Source organism: Apis cerana, linkage group LG3 (assembly GCF_029169275.1).
Source record: "Apis cerana isolate GH-2021 linkage group LG3, AcerK_1.0, whole genome shotgun sequence".
NCBI lineage: Eukaryota > Metazoa > Arthropoda > Insecta > Hymenoptera > Apidae > Apis > Apis cerana.
The window spans coordinates 5,918,342-5,937,471 of record NC_083854.1 but is presented as its reverse complement, the minus strand read 5'-3'; the positions used below and the strand labels follow the sequence as shown (position 1 = coordinate 5,937,471).

General features: G+C 34.5%; 3 protein-coding genes across 16 annotated transcripts in view; 1 reads left to right on the top strand and 2 right to left on the bottom strand.

Moving 5' to 3' along the window:
• The window catches only part of LOC107997270 (uncharacterized), a 137,972-nt gene extending 125,208 nt beyond the window's left edge, over window positions 1-12,764 (top strand). The window contains exons 4-6 of one of the 5 annotated variants that reach the window (XR_009829116.1): window positions 10,527-10,873; window positions 10,963-11,288; window positions 11,460-12,764. Coding sequence is in view for 1 of the 5 variants with exons in the window: in XM_017055732.3 (XP_016911221.1) it covers window positions 6,578-6,703; window positions 7,696-7,845; window positions 7,935-8,015 (357 nt within the window). In the remaining 4 variants the exon portion in view is untranslated. Of the gene's footprint in view, window positions 1-6,569; window positions 6,704-7,695; window positions 7,846-7,934; window positions 8,426-10,526; window positions 11,289-11,459 lie in introns of those variants that run through there. The other 4 variants (XR_009829118.1, XM_017055732.3, XR_009829117.1 and 1 more) reach the window with 4 other exon arrangements.
• Window positions 3,243-14,146, bottom strand: LOC107997268 (uncharacterized). Of its 4 annotated transcripts, none has more exons than XM_017055724.3 (15): window positions 13,964-14,146; window positions 13,640-13,779; window positions 13,386-13,562; window positions 13,009-13,305; window positions 12,124-12,241; window positions 11,875-12,041; window positions 10,945-11,187; window positions 10,491-10,860; window positions 10,263-10,413; window positions 9,615-9,812; window positions 9,375-9,517; window positions 9,090-9,305; window positions 8,565-8,906; window positions 6,515-6,861; window positions 3,243-5,879 (listed from the first exon to the last, which is right to left on the bottom strand). In XM_017055724.3, the coding sequence occupies exons 1-14, from the start codon at window positions 14,054-14,056 to the stop codon at window positions 6,769-6,771; spliced, it is 2,748 nt and encodes a 915-aa protein (XP_016911213.2). In that variant the 5' UTR covers window positions 14,057-14,146; the 3' UTR covers window positions 3,243-5,879; window positions 6,515-6,768. The 4 variants fall into 4 exon arrangements, with proteins under 4 accessions (XP_016911213.2, XP_028522221.2, XP_061928477.1 ...); XM_028666420.2 differs by having other exon boundaries at window positions 8,613-8,906; XM_062072493.1 differs by lacking the exon at window positions 13,640-13,779 and having other exon boundaries at window positions 13,964-14,125.
• Window positions 14,147-14,815: 669 nt separating this feature from the next.
• LOC107997278 (protein outspread) overlaps window positions 14,816-19,130 on the bottom strand; it is a 181,543-nt gene continuing 177,228 nt past the window's right edge. For 3 of the 7 annotated variants that reach the window (XM_062072483.1, XM_017055753.3, XM_017055757.3), the window contains one exon: window positions 14,816-17,051. In XM_062072483.1, the coding sequence (XP_061928467.1) occupies window positions 16,903-17,051 (149 nt within the window). In that variant the 3' untranslated portion in view covers window positions 14,816-16,902. Of the gene's footprint in view, window positions 17,938-19,130 lie in introns of all 7 variants that reach the window. The other 4 variants (XM_017055755.3, XM_017055752.3, XM_028666414.2 and 1 more) reach the window with 3 other exon arrangements.

The window sequence follows — 19,130 nt, the reverse complement described above, 5'->3', positions numbered from 1 at the left end:
TTCCCTCTTCGTTGCCTCCGTTATTGACAGAGCAAATAAGGATCGACAATAATAGGAATCGTTGACACGCCGTCAAACAAATCCTCGGGGAGGTTTGCCGTCACCATAACCGGGATTCATCTCGACGCACGGATTCCACGATTTCCGTGGGACGATATGACGCGCATTGTGGAAACATCGGGATCTCTTTGGTGTGTATCCCCGTTGCGAGGAATGGAATGGATGGAAAAATATTTGCCTTAAGATCGTTGCTTTTGCGAGTGAGCCGTGAGATGAAATAGTGGATGGTAACGAAAAAAATTCTGTAGAGATTAAGACGAGAAGAGGAGGGGGATTCATTTGTGCGATTGCTTCGTGAGGATATTTGAAAATTTTATTAAAATGTTACGGGGTGGATAATGTTGTTCAATTCGTGACTATTTTAAAGACGTAAAATCTGTCGCCAAGTTGTATAATTGTGTTTCTTATAATTTGGGATCTATCGATGACTAAGTCAACACGAATTTTTTATTTCTATATATACCTTTTCGTCAGTTCTTTGTCTTCATTTCCTGTCTGCAAAATTGCATTTGGTCCTCGTTGTCAATTAACCAGACAAAGATGAATCGGTTTTTTATTTATCTATATGAACTTTTTCCATTAATTTTCCACTACACCTCTTTGCTATTTTTACCATCACTTAATTCACATATAAAATGTAATGTGTAACAATTCTCGTATTTATAGAATTCTTTTATCCCTCCTTCTGTATGAACAACAACAAATCAAGAAACGTACAAAAAAAGATATTCCGATCACACGTGATAAACATTTATCATTCGTGAAAATTTCATTCGTTTTTATTATTGCTCGCGAATAAACATTGCAATATCGAAACGACCGTATGCATAAATTGACCGCTGAATAATTTATCGAATTGATAATTTACCGCAACGTGTACAAAAAAAAAAAAAAAAACAAAAAATCGCGCATCAATCACGCGAGAGAGAAATTTATCTACCCGATCGTGAACAAAAAAGGAAGATGAAGATACGATGATAGCGCGTCCAAGACGCAATTTCAAAGCCTTGGATTCGCTTTACGCTCGGCGAAAAGTGCACAATGATCGCGCGATAAAAATACTTCCACGCCATCGTTGTTGAATCACGATGCATATCTCAATATTTCGCGAAAAGGAAATATCGCGGTGTTTACAGAGCAATCAGGGAAATAATGGCGGGAACGAAAAGTAGTGAATAATTCATATCATCGAAGTGCGCTATCACTATCAATGAGCAATGATTCCGTGACAATTCAACGATAATTTAACTTTAACTTCAACTTTTATTGTTAAATCTGACTGCCGTGCGATCGTTTGCATGACGTAATTGCAATTTGCGAACACTTCGTGAAACGGACATGTGTTTGATATGACGATATATCGGGATGGGAAAGGAAAAATGGAATTATAAAAAATGGAAAGAACGGGGAAATTGAACGGGAATATCTGAAATAACTGGATATACAGTCAGCTGGCCTTCGTATAATTCCCCTAATAGTTGCAATTAGATCAACTAGCCTGGCGTTCACCGATTAATTGTCCTCTAATTAAATCAACTTCCACCCTTGTTTTCCATCCACTGCGAAGAGAAGTGGATTAGCGTTAAATAATACATGGACGAGTCGATCGAGTCCCGATTAAACGATCGTCGAAATTAATCGCTCGAATTGGATATTCGTTTAAAATTTCATTTTCGTTTTCTATTCTGTCATTTGACACGTTTAACCGTTTGATTAGGATGAATGGGATTTCTAACTTATTGGATTGGACCAAAAACCGATGTTGTTGGAATTGATTTTAGTGAAAAATTTCAATAAAATGGGAGATTTATTTCGCGATGACTCACCCACATCGAGAGATTCTCCGGATGTGGAACAGCGGGCGATGTTTCCTTTTTCGTTGGCTGGAATCTGAAATTAATCGAGTATATTATATTTTCCATAAAAACTTATCTAAAAAATATTTCTAAAAAATATACCCTTTGACTTTCATTATCTCGATCTCCAAGATACGGCCTTGTCAGGTGGTATTACTACAAGTCCACTAGCAAGTCCACTACGAAAAGCTACTTTTCTTTACCTTTTCTGCTCTTTCTCCTCTCTTCATTTTGTTCCGCAACAGTGAAGGTCTAAGGAAAAAGCTTCTTGCGGTCAGTAAAAATCCTCATTTAGCCTTCTTTATCTGAGCCAACTTATTTTGTTTGTTGCCTGTTGATTAAAAAAAAAATGTAATAAATTGAACAGGCAATTAATTTTGAATTATACACAAGATATATCTATATATAAAGAATCTTAGAAAAATTTTACATCTTATTTCATATCTTGACACGTTGAGGAATTTGCGACTAACCCATGGATTACACGGTATAGAATTGTTATATTTTGATATTTCGGTTGGTTGATTCCTTGGAAAAACGTGATGGAAGGGAAAATTGATGGTAAATGATTTTTACAAAGCTACGGCGCGTTGGTAATTACAACGATTTGGCCGAACCGATGCGGAAATTATTTCACGGTAGAACGAGGAAACGTCAGGCATAGTTGTCACGCGATGCGGAATGCGTATTCACGTTTGTGTGCGTGCATGCGTGCGTGTATATGTGTGTGTGCCGATTTTAAGCGTCGAGAGCGAAATTACGCAATTCGTTAGCCGTAAATTCAGCGTTCATCGTTAAACCTTCGGCTTTGAACGGTTAACTCTTTGTCGACACTGTAAACGCAATAACAAACGCGGATAGTTTCGTTGTTTATTCGCGTATATCGCTGTGGGTGCATTCCGTTCTATGACTGAAAAAAAAAAAAGAAGGGTTAGTACGGATTTAAGTTTTAAAGAATAGAATATGTTATGAAAAACACGTGTATACAAAATACTAGGTACATGAAAAGGTTCAAAATATTTTCTGATAACCGAAATATATTATATTATGCGTGAAGTTATTTTACGTGTATTCTAGAAAAATAAGTTGAAAATATAAAAAAAGAGAGAGAGAAAGAGGAAAAAAAATGTTCATATAAAAACTCATTTCACAGAAAATGGAATTTGGAAATTCATCGAGTATACATGTAGTACATCTGACAGAGCTTTGATTGAACATGTTCAAAATGGATTCTTTTTTAGAAAACAAGGATTTCTATAGGAAAAAATGCACGCTACACGCTACGTATTTCAGTTATTTTTACATATATATAAACACAAAAGTGTATATGTATCAACTTCTTTTTTTATTGTACACTCGAAGTGGAAAAATTAACATGTATTTGGCTGAGTTTATTTAATAATAAAAAAAGAGATCATTCGAGCATCAATTTTTCTCAATTTTTGATACTTCACATTTCTCACAACAAATTGCAACAGCCTATTATTCAATTCTCTGTACAATATCTAACCCAACAATAAAAAAATTCCACGCGTAATGAAACGTATCCCACGATTACAATTTAGATCTAAACAAAAATTTTCACACGCTACGTTCCATATAACGTTATACATAATCATCGTCTCCTGAATTGCTCAATTTCCTGCAAAAGCCAAGCCGCGACAAAAAAATTCCATAAGAAAATATATCCTATGCTTACAATTCTTAAATAAAAATTCTTATTGAAGTTGGCATTCGACTTGGTTGCCGATAGATCAACGGAATTTCGTGGACACAGCCGCGATTTAATCGGAAACATTGCGTGCGTGCATACATATATACATACATCGTACATCATGCATCGGTTCGTGCGTTTGAAACGAGGGAGGAGGCATGTAATTAAAAAACCGGCGAGATTTTGGATTTTTTTTTCAATCCTCCGCAATCCAAACGATCCCTTTTCTCTCTCACTCTTTCTCTCTCTCTCTTTCCCTTCCCCTTCTCGGCTAACCACGTATGGAAAAAGTTCTCGTTTGCGATTTTCACAAACGGAAACACGCGCGATTCGCCTGATCCAGGATCACCACCGTTTAATTAGCCGGGACGTCTGGCTGTGTGTACGAACACGGATGAAAATTTTAATTCGAATCGAAACCGCGGCTTGAAATTCGCCCCTTCCATTAATCATCTTGTTTTTACAATAGATTTTTAGATTGACCATGGCCGGTGGGGAAATTTCATTTTCCAGGACGATTGGTGATTCGTGTTTAATTCTTGCCTCGGTGACCAAGGTTTTAAACATTCAATTTCAGATTTCTGATTTCGCTAATTTTTTGGTAATGGATTTTTTCAGCTCGGAATTTAATGTAAGTCGTTGGAGAATTCGGATTTGAAAATATTTTGAAGGGATTGATTAATTTTTAATTTTGCGCTAAGTGAAGAGATACTTGGATATTAACATAAGAATTAACTGCACTTTCGTTAATTGATTTTAAAAATCGAAATAGTACCACTTGTTACGCGTTCTATTCCTTCTCTTGAAAGAACTCGTGACTAATGAGTGTCGACAAGTAATTAATTTAACAGATTGTGTAATAGGTTGTTTACAAAGAATTATTCTAAGGACAGTATTCTCGTTGAGAATAACCGTTCGAGAGAAGAATCTTTCCGTTCAACAGATTCACTAAGATAACTGATTCTTCTTTAAAAAAAAATTAACATTTAGATATTTATTACCATTAGATTTATGACCATTGAAGAGAATTGTGAAATATCGATCAAAACTATTTTTATTTCTTATCGTAGAAATATAGCAATGTGCACATTTATGTAAACAGATATCGACGATCTTATTTTTCTGTTTCAATTTTGCACGTATCAATATTCAGAGATAGTAAAAAGATTTATAAGGGAGAGTAATATCCCGAGATAGTGAAGAAAAATATCTTTCATCTCCAACATTGAAAACTGTTTCTATATTCTAGATTGCTGATAAAGAAAAACATTGAATTCTATCAATTTTAAGATCTATCTTCTTCAAAGTTTATTAAAACTAATTAATAATTAACTAGAAATTTATTAGTGTTAAAGATTTTCTCCGGCTTTAATATTAATTCTATAAATCAGTCAATATCAAAAATAAAAATAAAAAAAAATTGTATTATTAAAACTAAAAGAAAATTGGAAACTTTTAAATGGATCACTAAGTCGATAGCCCTTCAATTTTTCTAAAAACAAAAAAATTTAAAGTATCGAAATTGAAAACTCTATTACGAAAAATTAAAAAAAAAAAATCGAAGAATTTTATCATTAATTACAATAAAACTGCTCGATCTATTTTCCAACAAATCAACTATCAATTTCTCATTAAATCAATATCAATTTCCTCAAAAAATCCTATCAATCTCAACAAAAAATTCGAATGTTACAAAAAGCTAAAAGAAAAAATAAAATAAAGTAAAACAAAATAACGAAACCACTTCAAATTCCATTCTGCCGAAAATCCAGGAAGAAGAGAACGTAATATAGGCGATGGCTTCTCGGTACGGCGAAATTCCTCGAACTGACGGAAAATTATTGGGAAAATCTATCGACTGGCGGGCGCAGCGAGGCGAGGCAAACTGCCGCTAATCACCGGCGAAATCTCGATTTAATGGTCGACAGGAGGGTGGCCGTGGTGCACGTGGAGAGAGAGCTGGTGATGCGCAACGCCTAGCCGAACAAAAACCGTCGTCTGGTCCGCTCGCATGCGTCGCAACGATAAATGCGATCGCGCCTCGGTGCATACACACTCCGTTACATTTTATGCAAAATAGCCGAGCCGCGACGCCGGCCTCCATGGATTTATCGATGAATCCGCGCGTGCATTTCCTCGAATCGGAGGAAGCCCGCTTCCGTGATCCATCTTCGCTCCACAGTTCCCTTCGATTCGAGTCGGAGAAAGATCCGGGTATTGCTCGGTGCTCGTTATTTCGGGAATATATCCTGAAAATATTCAAAATATTTTTCTACTTTTTATATTAAGGGCGAAATTATATTCAAGATAAAACTTTGAGGTTTGATTTTACTCTTATTAAATAGAAAGAAAGAAAATATAATATAAAAGAAATTACAAATATTTTATATTTTTCAATTAGATCTAAAATCTAATCTCCACAAAGACAAAATCAAATAAACCTTTTCAACGTCTCCTAACGTCTTATCCAATTCTAAAACCAATATTCAAATCTTTCGATAATTCTTAATTTCAATTATCCACGAACCCGATCCTCTTCTTTCATCAATTTATTAATCAAAAAAAAAAGGGAAAAGAAGAAAGAAAAAACTATCCGATAAAAGTTCATCTAATAAAAGAAATTCTCAACTACTATCGGATTCACCAGACCTATCCGTCATCCAAAGCTCGCAAATGAAATCGAAAAGGAGAGTGGCACGCTGGCACAGAATGAAAGAACGGCGCCAAAGGCTTGGCCACCACCACCACCGCGGGTGGGCTCCGGTTCTTAAAAAGTCAATTTCACGGGGCGAGCGGCCAAAGGGGATCGACAGGTTGATCGCGCGAATCCACTCCGTCCATCCCCGTGGTTTTTTACGGGCGTGGAGGGAAAACGAATACGTACAGGTTTGGTGGAGAGCGTAAGCGAGCGCCACCCCATCATATTGATCGTAGCCGGCTGCTCAACATGGCGCCGGGGATGGCGTTTGCGATCGGTCTGATCCTCGTCGTCGGACAGCTGAAGGAAGGGCCAGGCACCCTCGCCAAGACCTTCACCTTCCCTGAATATCCGTACAAGGAGACTACCAAGAATGTAAGTCGTCCAAACCAGTTTGGCGAGAATCCTCGCGAGGGCCGCGTTTCCATCTTGTGTACAGGTTATGGTCGATGCCTTGTGTTTTGGGGGGTGGCGCTTTTTGCCGCACCGGCCTCGTCTGGCAACTGTATTAAATTCACGCATTGGCAGGGAACCTACGATTAGGATAGAAATATTAGAAGAGAATTTCGTTTGTTTTTTTCTTCTTTTCTTTTTTATATATATTTATATATTTATTATACGTTTAAAGAAATGTTTCGTATCTGTTTCGGATGAAGATAGTTATTAGTTTGTAGTAATTAGACGATTACCACGTAGGAAGCTGCGTAGGGTTCCACGAGTTAAAATTGTCGAGAGATCTCTCACAGTGATATCTTGTCAGTGATGCGTGATACTCGAGGATTGCTTCGCATCGTGGATCCAGCATCCCATGGGGGACGTAACGAGGCGAGGGGTGATTTCGCGATTTCGCCATGGGGTAAAATCGATTTGGCATTAACTCGAAGACAGTCAAGATGCTCGAGGCGTACTTCGATTTTATCACTGATATACCTTTGCCATTTCGAGAAACTGTACGATCAGGTTTGCTTCGAGAAAAGAATTTCGTCTTCGGCAAAAATACGCTTCTTGTCAATTCAACTTCTCCATTGTCTTTTACTTCGAAGTAAAATAAAAATAGTACGAGCTTTGTATCGGTGTATTTTGTATCCACACAAAAAGAAAGGAAACTATCTTCAAAGAAAATTAAATGCGCCAACGGCATCAATAATAGAACTCGTACGAGCATTAATTGGGGTTAATCTTTGAACACGCACGAATCAATTGTTACGCTCAATTTTATCCCGTTATTGTTTGCTAGAAGCGTGTACAGTTAGCTATATTCACATTTTCCATCGCGTGCTAAGAGACTCTTCAACTCGATATCAATCGAATGGAGTGGATTTGAATTTAGTTCCGATATTTTTATAACACGTTGATGTTGCCCGCAGGAACTTCTCTTCAGGCAATTCGAGCAGGCTTGCGAAGAAAGCGGCGCTTGCAAGATCTTATCACCGGAAAGAAGCGACATCGCCAAAACAAGATGCATCCGCGAATGCGTGTCACCGTCCTGCTACAAAGAAATTTACTTGTTCGATCAGGTATTACTCTCTCCTTAATTGCTCTTAAATTTCCTTCATTTCTTTTTTAAATACGCGAAATATTTCAAGTTGGAGCGTTTGTATTGCAGCTGGAAGAAGGTGAGATCGACGTGAGATTGAACTCTTTCAAGGGTTGTTTCATGCAGCGCAACGCTCGCCCGCGAAAATAACAAAAAGCTGCCACCACGAAAAGAAACCGGAAAAAGAGACGCCGAGCACGGCAGAGGCGACTGCGAAAGGCGGCGAACACGGATTCCAAGCGAAAGACGCACCGCACAAATCGTGTCCGACCAGTTCCCGAATAATAATAATAACAAATAATAATATGACAATTTTTAATACACACTATCCGGCCGGGGCATTTAGAGCGAGGAGAGCAATCAAGCTATTTAGCATACACAACAAACTATCGATACATTATATTTCAGGATCACGCTGAAACGCACGCGTTAAACAGTTAAGCCGGGACGGATTAAATTCGTCCATGATTGATCTTTTTCTACTTTTTGTACGCACGTATTTAACATGTTACGATGTTATCGAGCAACGTTGCACGGATCGAATAAACTGTTAAAGCAAAGCTTCCCAAGGGTGTATATTTTATTCAAATTTCTCCCAAATATTCCTTATATTGCGATAACTGGAAACAACGTATTATTTTTACAAAGATGATAGAAGACGAGTAGAATAGAATATTCGTAGATCTCAGAGAGACTCACCGCGTAGAGAAGATTGTAAAACGCAGCATCGGTTCTCAAATTCTTTACCATATCAACGTAGCTCTTGATCTGATCCAAAGTTTCCTCGAACGGAGTCTTGCAAAGTGATCTCGCGTTCCACGGTCCTTCGTCGTTGCAATATCTTTTTCGATAGCGGAGCCAGGTTGAAACGAACTCGAGAAAGTGATAGCTTACGTGGCACGTCTCCAAGATAGAAGATACGATATCGTAGTTGCTCATCAATGTGCACATATGATACATCAGAGACTCGACGTTCACGTGGCAGAATTTCAAGACACCTTGAAGACATTGGTACACGATATCTCTTTGCGTTGGCTCGCACTTGAATAAAAAAAAATCATGAAATAAATAATAATATCTATTAACCTCAAACCATAAAATATATCTTCCTTCCTTAAACTGAACCAATCTACTTTCTAGTTGATTAAAACGAATTTATTAAATATATATAAATCTTTCAACAATTCAACGAGCCAATTATTCGATTGGAATATAAGCACTTACTCTTTCATGAACGATATGAAGGATCTCGTAGAGATTGATCAAACCCTCCGCTCGATCGTCAGGGATCTCGTTCAGTCTGACAGGTGATCCGTCAATATTTTGAGTTAAAAGTTCCAGCGTGAGTTGCATTCCATTGATCGACGAGTGGACGTAGCTCCTCGTATTTAACAGCAAATCGGCTAAGCTCTGCACGTCAATCGTCACCGGCTTACCACGCTGGAAAACACGTTCGATTGATGGTTGATCGATAACACGGATCTATTATTTACGAACATATTCCTGTACCTGGATCGACGATTTTTCTTGACAGTGTACGATATACGCGAGCAGTTTCAAGCAGACAGCGGATAATTCAGGCGTTTCGATCGAGAAACCTTGCGCGAGCAACTCTTCCAAGAATCTCGATGCCACGCAATACTTGTCTAGAACTGTGAAAGAGAAGGAAGGATGAAGAAGAGTGAAATTGTTTTTTTTTTTTTTTTTTTTTTACTATTTATCGAGCGAACATCTCGCTGAAATATGTACTCGTGAACGGTTTAACCGTCATGGACGTGACCAGCAACGCGTACGACTGCATTATTACTAGTGTCCTCAGCTTCAAGTCCCCTTCTTGATGTAGGAAGATGGATATAAGATTGTCAGCGCACCGGTTTCTGATGCTCGGTGATAAGGAATCCGGAATGGACACATTGGTCAGCTCCAATACCGCTTTTATTTGCTCGTCTGTTGAAAATTTTTAATTCGAAAAAAGGTTTAATGCACATTGAAGAATATTTAAGACGTAATATTTTTAGAAAAATTTATTAATGAATTAATAAAACTCATTAAATATTACATGTATAAAAAATTAATGATTTAAAAGTCAATTATAATATTGATTTAATGAAATTTCTAATTTATTCATACATTTCTATTGATTCGCTAGACTAAACATTCAAAGAACAACATCAAACAATTTTCAATTAATTTTATGTCATATTTTTTATATATATACTTTTTTTATTTAGAGTATGGATGTTTACTTATATTTATTTATAAGAAATTTAAATATAAATGTAAAGATGTAAATATAAAAAAAGAATAAAAAAAGTAAAATGCATATAAATTGTGATATTTAAAAAATTATTTAAAATATTTGTGTCGTAACGATTTAAATCTATATATAAAGAATACCTTTCGATGGTTGATAAGATGAAAGAAGATTAGGCAACATATGCCAGGTAATCTCCGCAATTTCCTTGCAATTATCCACACGTATCATCTCTCTAATCCCCTTCATCGCAAGATTGATTATCTTATCCGAGTATCCCGTTTGTATGACAAGCTATTTCCCAAAATAAGTTTCATTAGATCATCTTGTCTGGTCTTACAATTTCCTCTTTCGAGCATATGCAAATTTACCAATAAATAATGTTGTACAACTTTTGCACAATCCAGGGTCAACAATGGCTTGATGTCACCGTCAGATTCGACCAACCACAGATCCATCGCTCGGTTTCGCAGATCCTTGGGGAATTCGTGGCAATTCAGACAATAATGCATCAAATCTATGTGATGAGTGTAACAATCGTTCAACTTGGAATATTGTAACGCAGCTGCCAATCGTTTCACGGCTTTGCCGTAATCCTGTTCCAACCTCGGCGATGGATGCGATACGGATGCAACAGCGAACAGAAACCATAAAATTTTCAAAATTTGAGCCGGTATCTGCTCGGATTTAGGAAGATTAACGATCCTTCCTATCAGCGATTTCAAGCATATCATATCGGTTCTATATAATAATGGTATTTTTTAAAAATATAATAGCGTTAAGAAAAAATTATTGATCTTGATTCGAATATAAATTATTTCATACTCTCTGGTTCCATGAAAGTGATAATAAATTAGAGTCATCAAGGCAGTCGCGCTATTCCCGTCATGATGAGCTATGATGTTCATCCATTGTTCAGGATTTTTTGGAAGGTCCAATAATCCTTGATGCACCAAATTTTCAAAGCTTATTTCTCGACTTGTGGATTGAATAATTGGCATAGATTTATCGGCTAAGGTGATTATAATCCGTGATAATAGCATGCAAGTGCTACGTCGTAAGATTTCTCTAAAATAATAATAATAAAAAAAAAAAAGAAGATTGAATTAAAATGAAAGGATTTCTAAATAATATAAAGTTGTAATAGCAGTGAAATAATCTCCGATAAAGTAAGTATTTCTCATGAAACTTTCGTTATACTTTCAATTCATTTTTTTCTGAAATCTAAAAAGTTCTATATTTTATTCTTTTGAATTGATTATTCGTTTCCATTGATAACGAAGTTTAAGAGATTTTATTATTATCTATTATTATATTAACTACATTATTTTTTTTCACAGGCGTTTTCTCAACATTAAAATAGCTCTTTGATCTGGGTAATAAAAAATTCCTATGCTCGTTATTTTGAGAAAATATAAAAAACCTGGTGTATAAATAACAAATAAACAAAGGGAAAAATAAATGAACCAAAGATGTGAAGCAAAGCGAAAATGTAGAGGAATATTTATAAATGGAGCTAATCATGCGCTGTGAGAAAATTCTTCATTATTAAAAAGGTATGAATTTTCCTATCCATAGAGAATGCAAGATTTATAAAATGAAATTAAATTATTTTCAAACGTTTCAAAGTTTTTTTCTTTTTTTGTAATCATACAACGACCCGCTACAACTTCAAATACAAGTAACAATCATGATGGAATCACTTGGAGCAATTTAATCGCATCATCGAACAAATGGATTGTCGTCGAAACTTACGGAAGTCTGGTGGTTAACAGCAAGAAGTACTTCAGATATCCGTTGGCGGTCAAGTGGTTTGACAAGTTGTCGCGACCGCAGCGACTGCTCAGCTTGTAAAGGTTGTTCAGACAAGTCACAAGATTCCTATGGAATTTGACCCTGTCCGTTTCGTTTGATTCTGTATTCTGCAGAATGGGAATGAAAAGGATCTTTAGTGTTCGTTGTAATTAAATATATGTCGCATTTTCTAAGAACGTTTCAACTTACTTTAACGTAAGGTATTAAAGTGTTCATCGTCACCATGCGGATCGTCTTTGTCAGGCTGGATTTGAACTTCGAGACTTTGTCGAAAAATTCTCGATTGTCATCTTCCGTGATGCATAATCTGGAAAAAAATAAGCCTTAATGTTATAATTTAACACTTAGAATTATTCATTAGTTATTAGTTTCATGATCAATGAAATAGTATTTCTTAATAAATAGTTACAAATGTAATTAAAATGCAAAAAAAATTATTTTCTTATATTCTTTTAACTATTTTTTAGTTATTATAAGTCTTGACAAATATTTGAATTTTATATTGTTATAGAAATATTTGATGTTTGTAAAAAAAAAATAAGGAATGTCTAATGATTATTCAAATGTTTCTATCATACAGAAATTTGCCAAAATTTATCCAGAAATGTTATTGGAATTAAAACAAAGTATGATTATTATTTGTGATTCTAATTGAGATGAACTAAATATCTAAATATCTAATTATATTTAATTAGATAATTATATATAACTAAATAAATAACTAAGTATCTAAGTAATTAAATTGTGTAAGAGAACATTTGAATAATGAATTAATATCTCATACTTATAAATTATCGAAATTGAATAAAATACACGTTAATTCATGATTATTCAAATTTTTTAATATATCTGAATGAATTTCCAATATATTTAAACAAGAAATCAATATTTTATGTGTGGAAAATTTAATAGCTAATAATAATTAAATAATAAATATTTAAATATTTTAAATTATGCAATACAAATTGCGATTACAATTGGAATGTTTTTCTCAATAAGAGATTAAAATTAGGAAACTCGTGAACTTTTAGTTTATGAAACTCTAGCTATTCGAATGTACGTATATAATCTCACCGTGTAGCAGAGGTGCAAATAGCACACAATGCATCCGCAGCATATGAGACCGAGACATCGTCGTCGCTATATTCGACGATCTCTTTCATTAAATTGAGAGCTTTGTGACACAGTTCGTATACACCGTCATCCCATTCGTCTTCAGCGTCAACGTTTTCAAGAACGAGATTCAATAATACGATGGAAGAAAATTTTATCTTTTGATCCCAAAGATTTTCCAATATCAATGATTTTAGGAGAATCAATACTTGTCTCGGTACGCAAACTACATTGAAATCCATATTGAACTCTACTGCTCTATAATTTATTACAATTTATAATATACATAATAATGCTTTTTTACAAAGTTACTAAATAATATTTTCTTAAATATTCACCTATAAAGTATATCGTAAATAGTTGAAATAAGCTTCTCTAATATTCGAGTTTCTTTACAACGAGATTTTAGAATGCAAACTGTAATTTTCAAAATGGCATCCAAGGCGTCTGTAGCTACGTGACTTTCATAAAACTTTCGATATATTAATACCAAATCCAAAAAATCGAGAATACATCTATTAAGATATAATAAAAGATTTAGAAAAAGTTACGAATTTGTTTCGTGTTTTAAATAATTTTATATGAAACGTACGGAAGTAAACGATCACTGGAGGTTTGTAAAATTTCAAATATAATCGAAAGTATGTCGAACTTGATTAACTTTGAAAGAACTGTCTCTTTGTTCACGTCACCATTTTTGAATAAGTTGGATATTCGATCGATGCATTTGATCTATACAATTTCTCTTTAGATTACAATTCTACTATTACTATATAATGACGGTTATAATATATGATCCAATGTAAGTTTATAATATATTGGTATTTTAATTAAAAAGCTACACTTGAAAATCTTAGCAACATGTGAATACGAACAACGAACTTTGATATTTCGTTACAAATCGAAAATTACATACCTGTGAATATTCATCGCCTAACATCAATCTCTCCTTTGTATTTATAAGCAAAATATCGATATCCTTAATATGTAACTGAAACAAAGGCTCCATTTTGCACAAATAACTGATAATTTACACAAAATTTGTAAAAACACACAATAAATTGATCTACGACCACAGATTTCCCTCCAAATTGCTGAACCCGCCTTTTTAGAACTACGTATATGCGCAGAACCAGTACGCAGGACTACCGCGCAGTTTTATGGAGCAGAATTAACCGCCAGCGCCATCTCTTGCATTCTAAAGATACTTTCTTATAAAATAAAGCAGATAAGATAAAGAAGAATAGGAATTGATGAAAGGCGCCATCTTTTGGATGTTTTTAGAAATATATTTTTGCACTAATCAAGAGATGGCGTTGGCGATCAATTCTTATCATATCTCTATCCTTTTTCTATTATTTTCTTTCCTTGTCTTGTCATAGTTTCATTTGCGGCACTCTGGAGATGGCGCTGATTTTCATATTTTTATCCTATCGCTATCCTTGTCTCCCTATTTGCTTTCTTTGTCTATCCCTAATTTTGATGCGTCATTATAAAAGTGATATAGAATGTCAATTCTAAGACCAAAGGAATTTTTGAGAAAACAAATTAATAGAATATTTATTCTATTTTTCATTTGTCATTTCTTTTTAATTCTAATCATTACTACTGTTGTAATCTTATTGTTACGTTAAATTACTTATATTAAATTGCATTAAAAAGGTTAGAAAGTTCTAGTGTTTCGATGCGATAAAAAAATATCGAATTGAATCAGAATTTATTATCTATCTTATTCGTAATCTAAGAAAATAGATTCAATAAACAGATATTCACGTCAATGGTTACTATATTTTATTTCAAACGTTATTATAAATTATAATACAAATACAATAAGTATAATTGTAATATATTATAAATGTTAAACAATCCTGAGTAATTACTCTACATAAGAGATAATGAATCATATTGTTATCGATAATCCTTTTCTTTCTTTCTTCCTTTCTTTTCTTTTTTTTGTTATAATTCGCTTTCCTCGACATTATTCACAATGTCGAATGACATCCTCGCTGGAACGAACCATGACAATATGTAATATAGAATACAATATAATAATAACATATAATATAAACAATCCATTTCATATGGAAGGGGTTAATTCTAAGTTATTTATACTTTCTTGCTCCTTAAGTTGAGAACGTCATAAACTATACAATATTAACATCAAAAAATGATAATGTCGTGATCCGACAAAAACATTTACACAATGAGAAAATGCGGTAATACACAGTGCAATGTGACAACGCCGTATTATATTCAATATTATGTGCAGAATCTATACATAACAAGAGCGAAACAAGCGTACAAATAATTTTCGATTTACGAAGAATTAACAAGAAACAGTGCAGGTATTAAAGAAAAGTGAAAAGAGAAGACGAAAGTAAATTAGAATAAATCATACGTCCCTCGTTTTCTTTTATCGCGATAAAGTTTCGCCATTTTTCGCTTTAACATACTAATCGTCTTTACAAAACAAATAAAAAATAATAATAATAATAATAATAATAATAGTCACGAACAACGTGTCAACAAATGAAAAAAAAAAAAAAATATTATAATCGAAGCCTCCCTAGAAGACGAACTTTGAGCCGATCGTCGATTAAAATTAGCCCCCTCGTAAAGTCACAAGATGGCATTATAACAAATCTTACGATTTTTATAATTAAAACGCAAACGTAACAACCTTGACGAATTATTTGTCAATACACTTTCACACCAATACATATATGCGTTACATTGCGTTAACTACCACGACACTTGTATAAATGACTCGCAATACAGTAGACAGTCAATTATTCAAACTTTTGATCTCTTTTCTATGCTTAGAGATTCCTACATTCAAGAGCATGAAATTTAATTAATCGATAATCGACTATTCTACTGTATTTCCTTCGCATCTGTCGCTTTCCATGCCATTTCTCGTCATCTCGAGAAAAATTAAAAAAAAATAATTCAATTAAATTAAATTTCTCAACATATTTCCCTATTTAGATTACAATTTAGATTCGAAGCACCAGAAAAATATATCGCGTACTGAGAAGATAAAATAAGAAAGGAATGAAATGCCTTGATTAACAATCATGTATACAACTGCACCATTATCATAATTGCAAAATAATTACGACGAGAAACGGCAGATATAACTGAAATAATGCCCTAGAAACGCACGTCGCTCGCGAAAATCGATCGAAACGATCACTACTCGGTCCTACGTGAAAAATCATCGAAAGTTTTAAATGCGTATCAAATTAACCACCTTTATCGAGCGGTGGTCCCATTAAACGATATAAATTCGATCGATATGAGGGAGAAGAAAGAGGACAGTCCCTTCGAAAACGACCTATCGTTCGCGATAGGCTTTCAACCGTAAAGCAGAACTCGCGAGCCTAGCGCGGGACCCGAGCCTCGTTTCGGCTATTGAATCATGTTTACTTGATAAACATGCTCAATATCGTTACGTTACGACGAGCACGATCCCGGGCGACCGTAATAATTGACATTTGCTCCATTCTACCGTCGAAGCTCTATTTCCTATGGCAGTGACGAATTGCCTGTAAATTGTCAATGGAGAAAAAAAAATAAAAATAAAAAATGGTTTATCTAAATATTTGAAAAGAAACGAATATCGAAGAATGCTGTATTTTTGTGGATGATAATGCAAACAAGTCGAAATTCGTGAATCTTGAGGAAGACTCGGAACGAGTCTGATTTAGCACCATTCGAAAACAATTGTACGCGCGAATTATTACAATTTGAACGAGTTTTCGACGATTCTTTTTTTTTTTTTTTTCCTTTCATATGATATGCGTGATTATGAATTTTTAACGGAAGAATATAGTATGCGTGTTAATTAACGATTCAGAGCTCGAAACGTTTCTTCCTCTCGGCGACCATGCCCACCGCTGGAAGTGGTGGGTGGAGCGGGTGATGATAACTCGGCGTGGGCGTTGGAGGCAAGCTACGACAACTTCTACTGGACCACCTCACTGCTGGAGACCTCATCAGCTCTGTAAATGGGATTACACTTTATTCGGTATTCTCTTCACTGATCTCGCTTTCTCCCGTGTTACCTTGAATAATAAGCTCGCGTGGAAAAGGAAATCGAGATGGTAAACTCGGGTAAAAGAATATATATGATTACTTGCACTAATATTTGAACATTACATTACGTCTTCTTAAGGATTATTTAAATATTGAATATGTATTTATTTGTACAGTTTTAGTTTTAAACAGAAAAATGTTTTATGTTCTATTCATATTCTTTTCATAAGGTATTCAAAGCATTGTTCGCAATAAAATATGTAAATAATCCTTTCACATACAATAATAAATAAATATTAATGCAAGTAACTGTACATACTCAGAAAATCCAAATTCAATATATGCGCATCAACAATTAAAACTGCAAACAGTACAATATTGTTATTGAACGAATATATGAATAAATTAAACAAATATATTATAATAATATAATGTTATACGATAACAATATAATATTATAATATATTATAACGCAACACGTGAAGGAACCTGAACCTAAACTTTGACAAGCTTCTAATTTTATCCCAAGCCAAGTTAAGCAGCCAAGGTAAAGATGTAAGCAAAGTTAAAGAAGAAGTGAAAAAAGAAAAAGAACAAAGTGCAGAATAGGGAAGCGTGTCGGAGACAAAACAAAACTGGTGGAGTGCTTCGTCGACCAATTCGTTGGAAGGTTTTTCCTAATTGGCAAAGAAGAGAACGGACCTGCAACGGAGAGAGCTGGGGGTTCCGGGGTGAGGCGGGACTCGGGAGGATTGTCGGCATGGAAGCTGTACGCCTCCGAGTGTTGCTGTTTTTCGGTTTTGTCGCTGCTCTGCCAGCCACCGCCGGCGCCGTCGGCCTCTGCTGTGCCACCTTTCGTGTGAAATACAATTGTCGAAATACGATTATCAGGTTTGCACAGTCCGTTTCCGCGTATACATCATCATACATTGTCACGTCATTCTCGTGTAGTCATTTTTAGCAATTATTTCAGAATAAAATTGTCTTGGACTTGTCAAAAGAAGGATATGAATCTCTTTATAAACTCTATGTACGATATGATTTGTGGGTTCTGTTACATCGAAATTTGTTCCATCTAGTTTTCGAATTTTTATATTTCAATCTTACATATTTGTCTCGATTAATAAAAACTTGATGATTTGAGAAAAATTTCGAGATATGTAACAATAATAATATAACGATATGATATTATATATATTATTGTTATGTATATTATTATATATTATTTTATATATATATATAATATATAATATATAAATATATGTAATAATATAACGATAAAATTTTTAAATAGTCTTTTCTCTTTACATGGTCAATATTATAAAGAAATATAAATATAACTCGAAGAATCTCGAAGAACCTCGAAGAACCCAAAAATCACGTAAAAATTAAAACATATTTTAATTCTACGTTGCCACCGATCTGTATCTCTAAGACAAGACGGTCAGAATGGAGTAGTTAATGATTTTTCTTACACACCTAATATGTTCCCAATAGTGAAGCGGCTCTTACAGTTACAATCGCAGAGTTTGATGTGAGTGTTCAGAAGCATGTGGAATATTTTTATGTAAAAAATTGACATTTGGTACTGTATACAGATTGCAAAAATATGATCTCCAGTAATAAGAAAATGTAAAAAGTATGCGTTACAAAATTCCCGCTTATAAAAACACTATGGTAGACTATTTTTCTAATCCCACACGCTTCCGAATCTGTTAATGATACATTGAAGAATTATTATGCGCACAGATTAGACATCCAAGGAGTATAAAATCACATTCACGAGAAGGCAGAAGTTATTTTGCGTTACATCGTTAAAAAAATTCTCTTGTTAGCAATTGGTTAGACAACCCTCGAGTAATGGATTAATAGTTTTTCACGCTTCGCATCACGTCATTGAAACAGCGATTAATAGTCGTTCAGTACATCACTTGTCGAAACATTATTATTATCGTCGAAGAAAGCCGGACAAAAATGATCCACGTTTACAACCTCATCGACGCGTTACACATGTAAATAACAAAAACGTTTATTGCACAACAAGA

Bases quoted from the DNA above. Each gene is read 5' to 3' on its own strand.
- LOC107997268 (XM_017055724.3), bottom strand. From the start codon at position 14,056: ATGGAGCCTTTGTTTCAGTTACATATTAAGGATATCGATATTTTGCTT. The intron at 12,242-13,008 runs GTGAGATTATAT...ATTTTTTTCCAG, and splicing joins ATTTGCACCTCTGCTACACG to ATTATGCATCACGGAAGATG. The intron at 6,862-8,564 runs GTGAGTCTCTCT...TCCTAATCGTAG, and splicing joins TTTACAATCTTCTCTACGCG to GTTCCCTGCCAATGCGTGAA.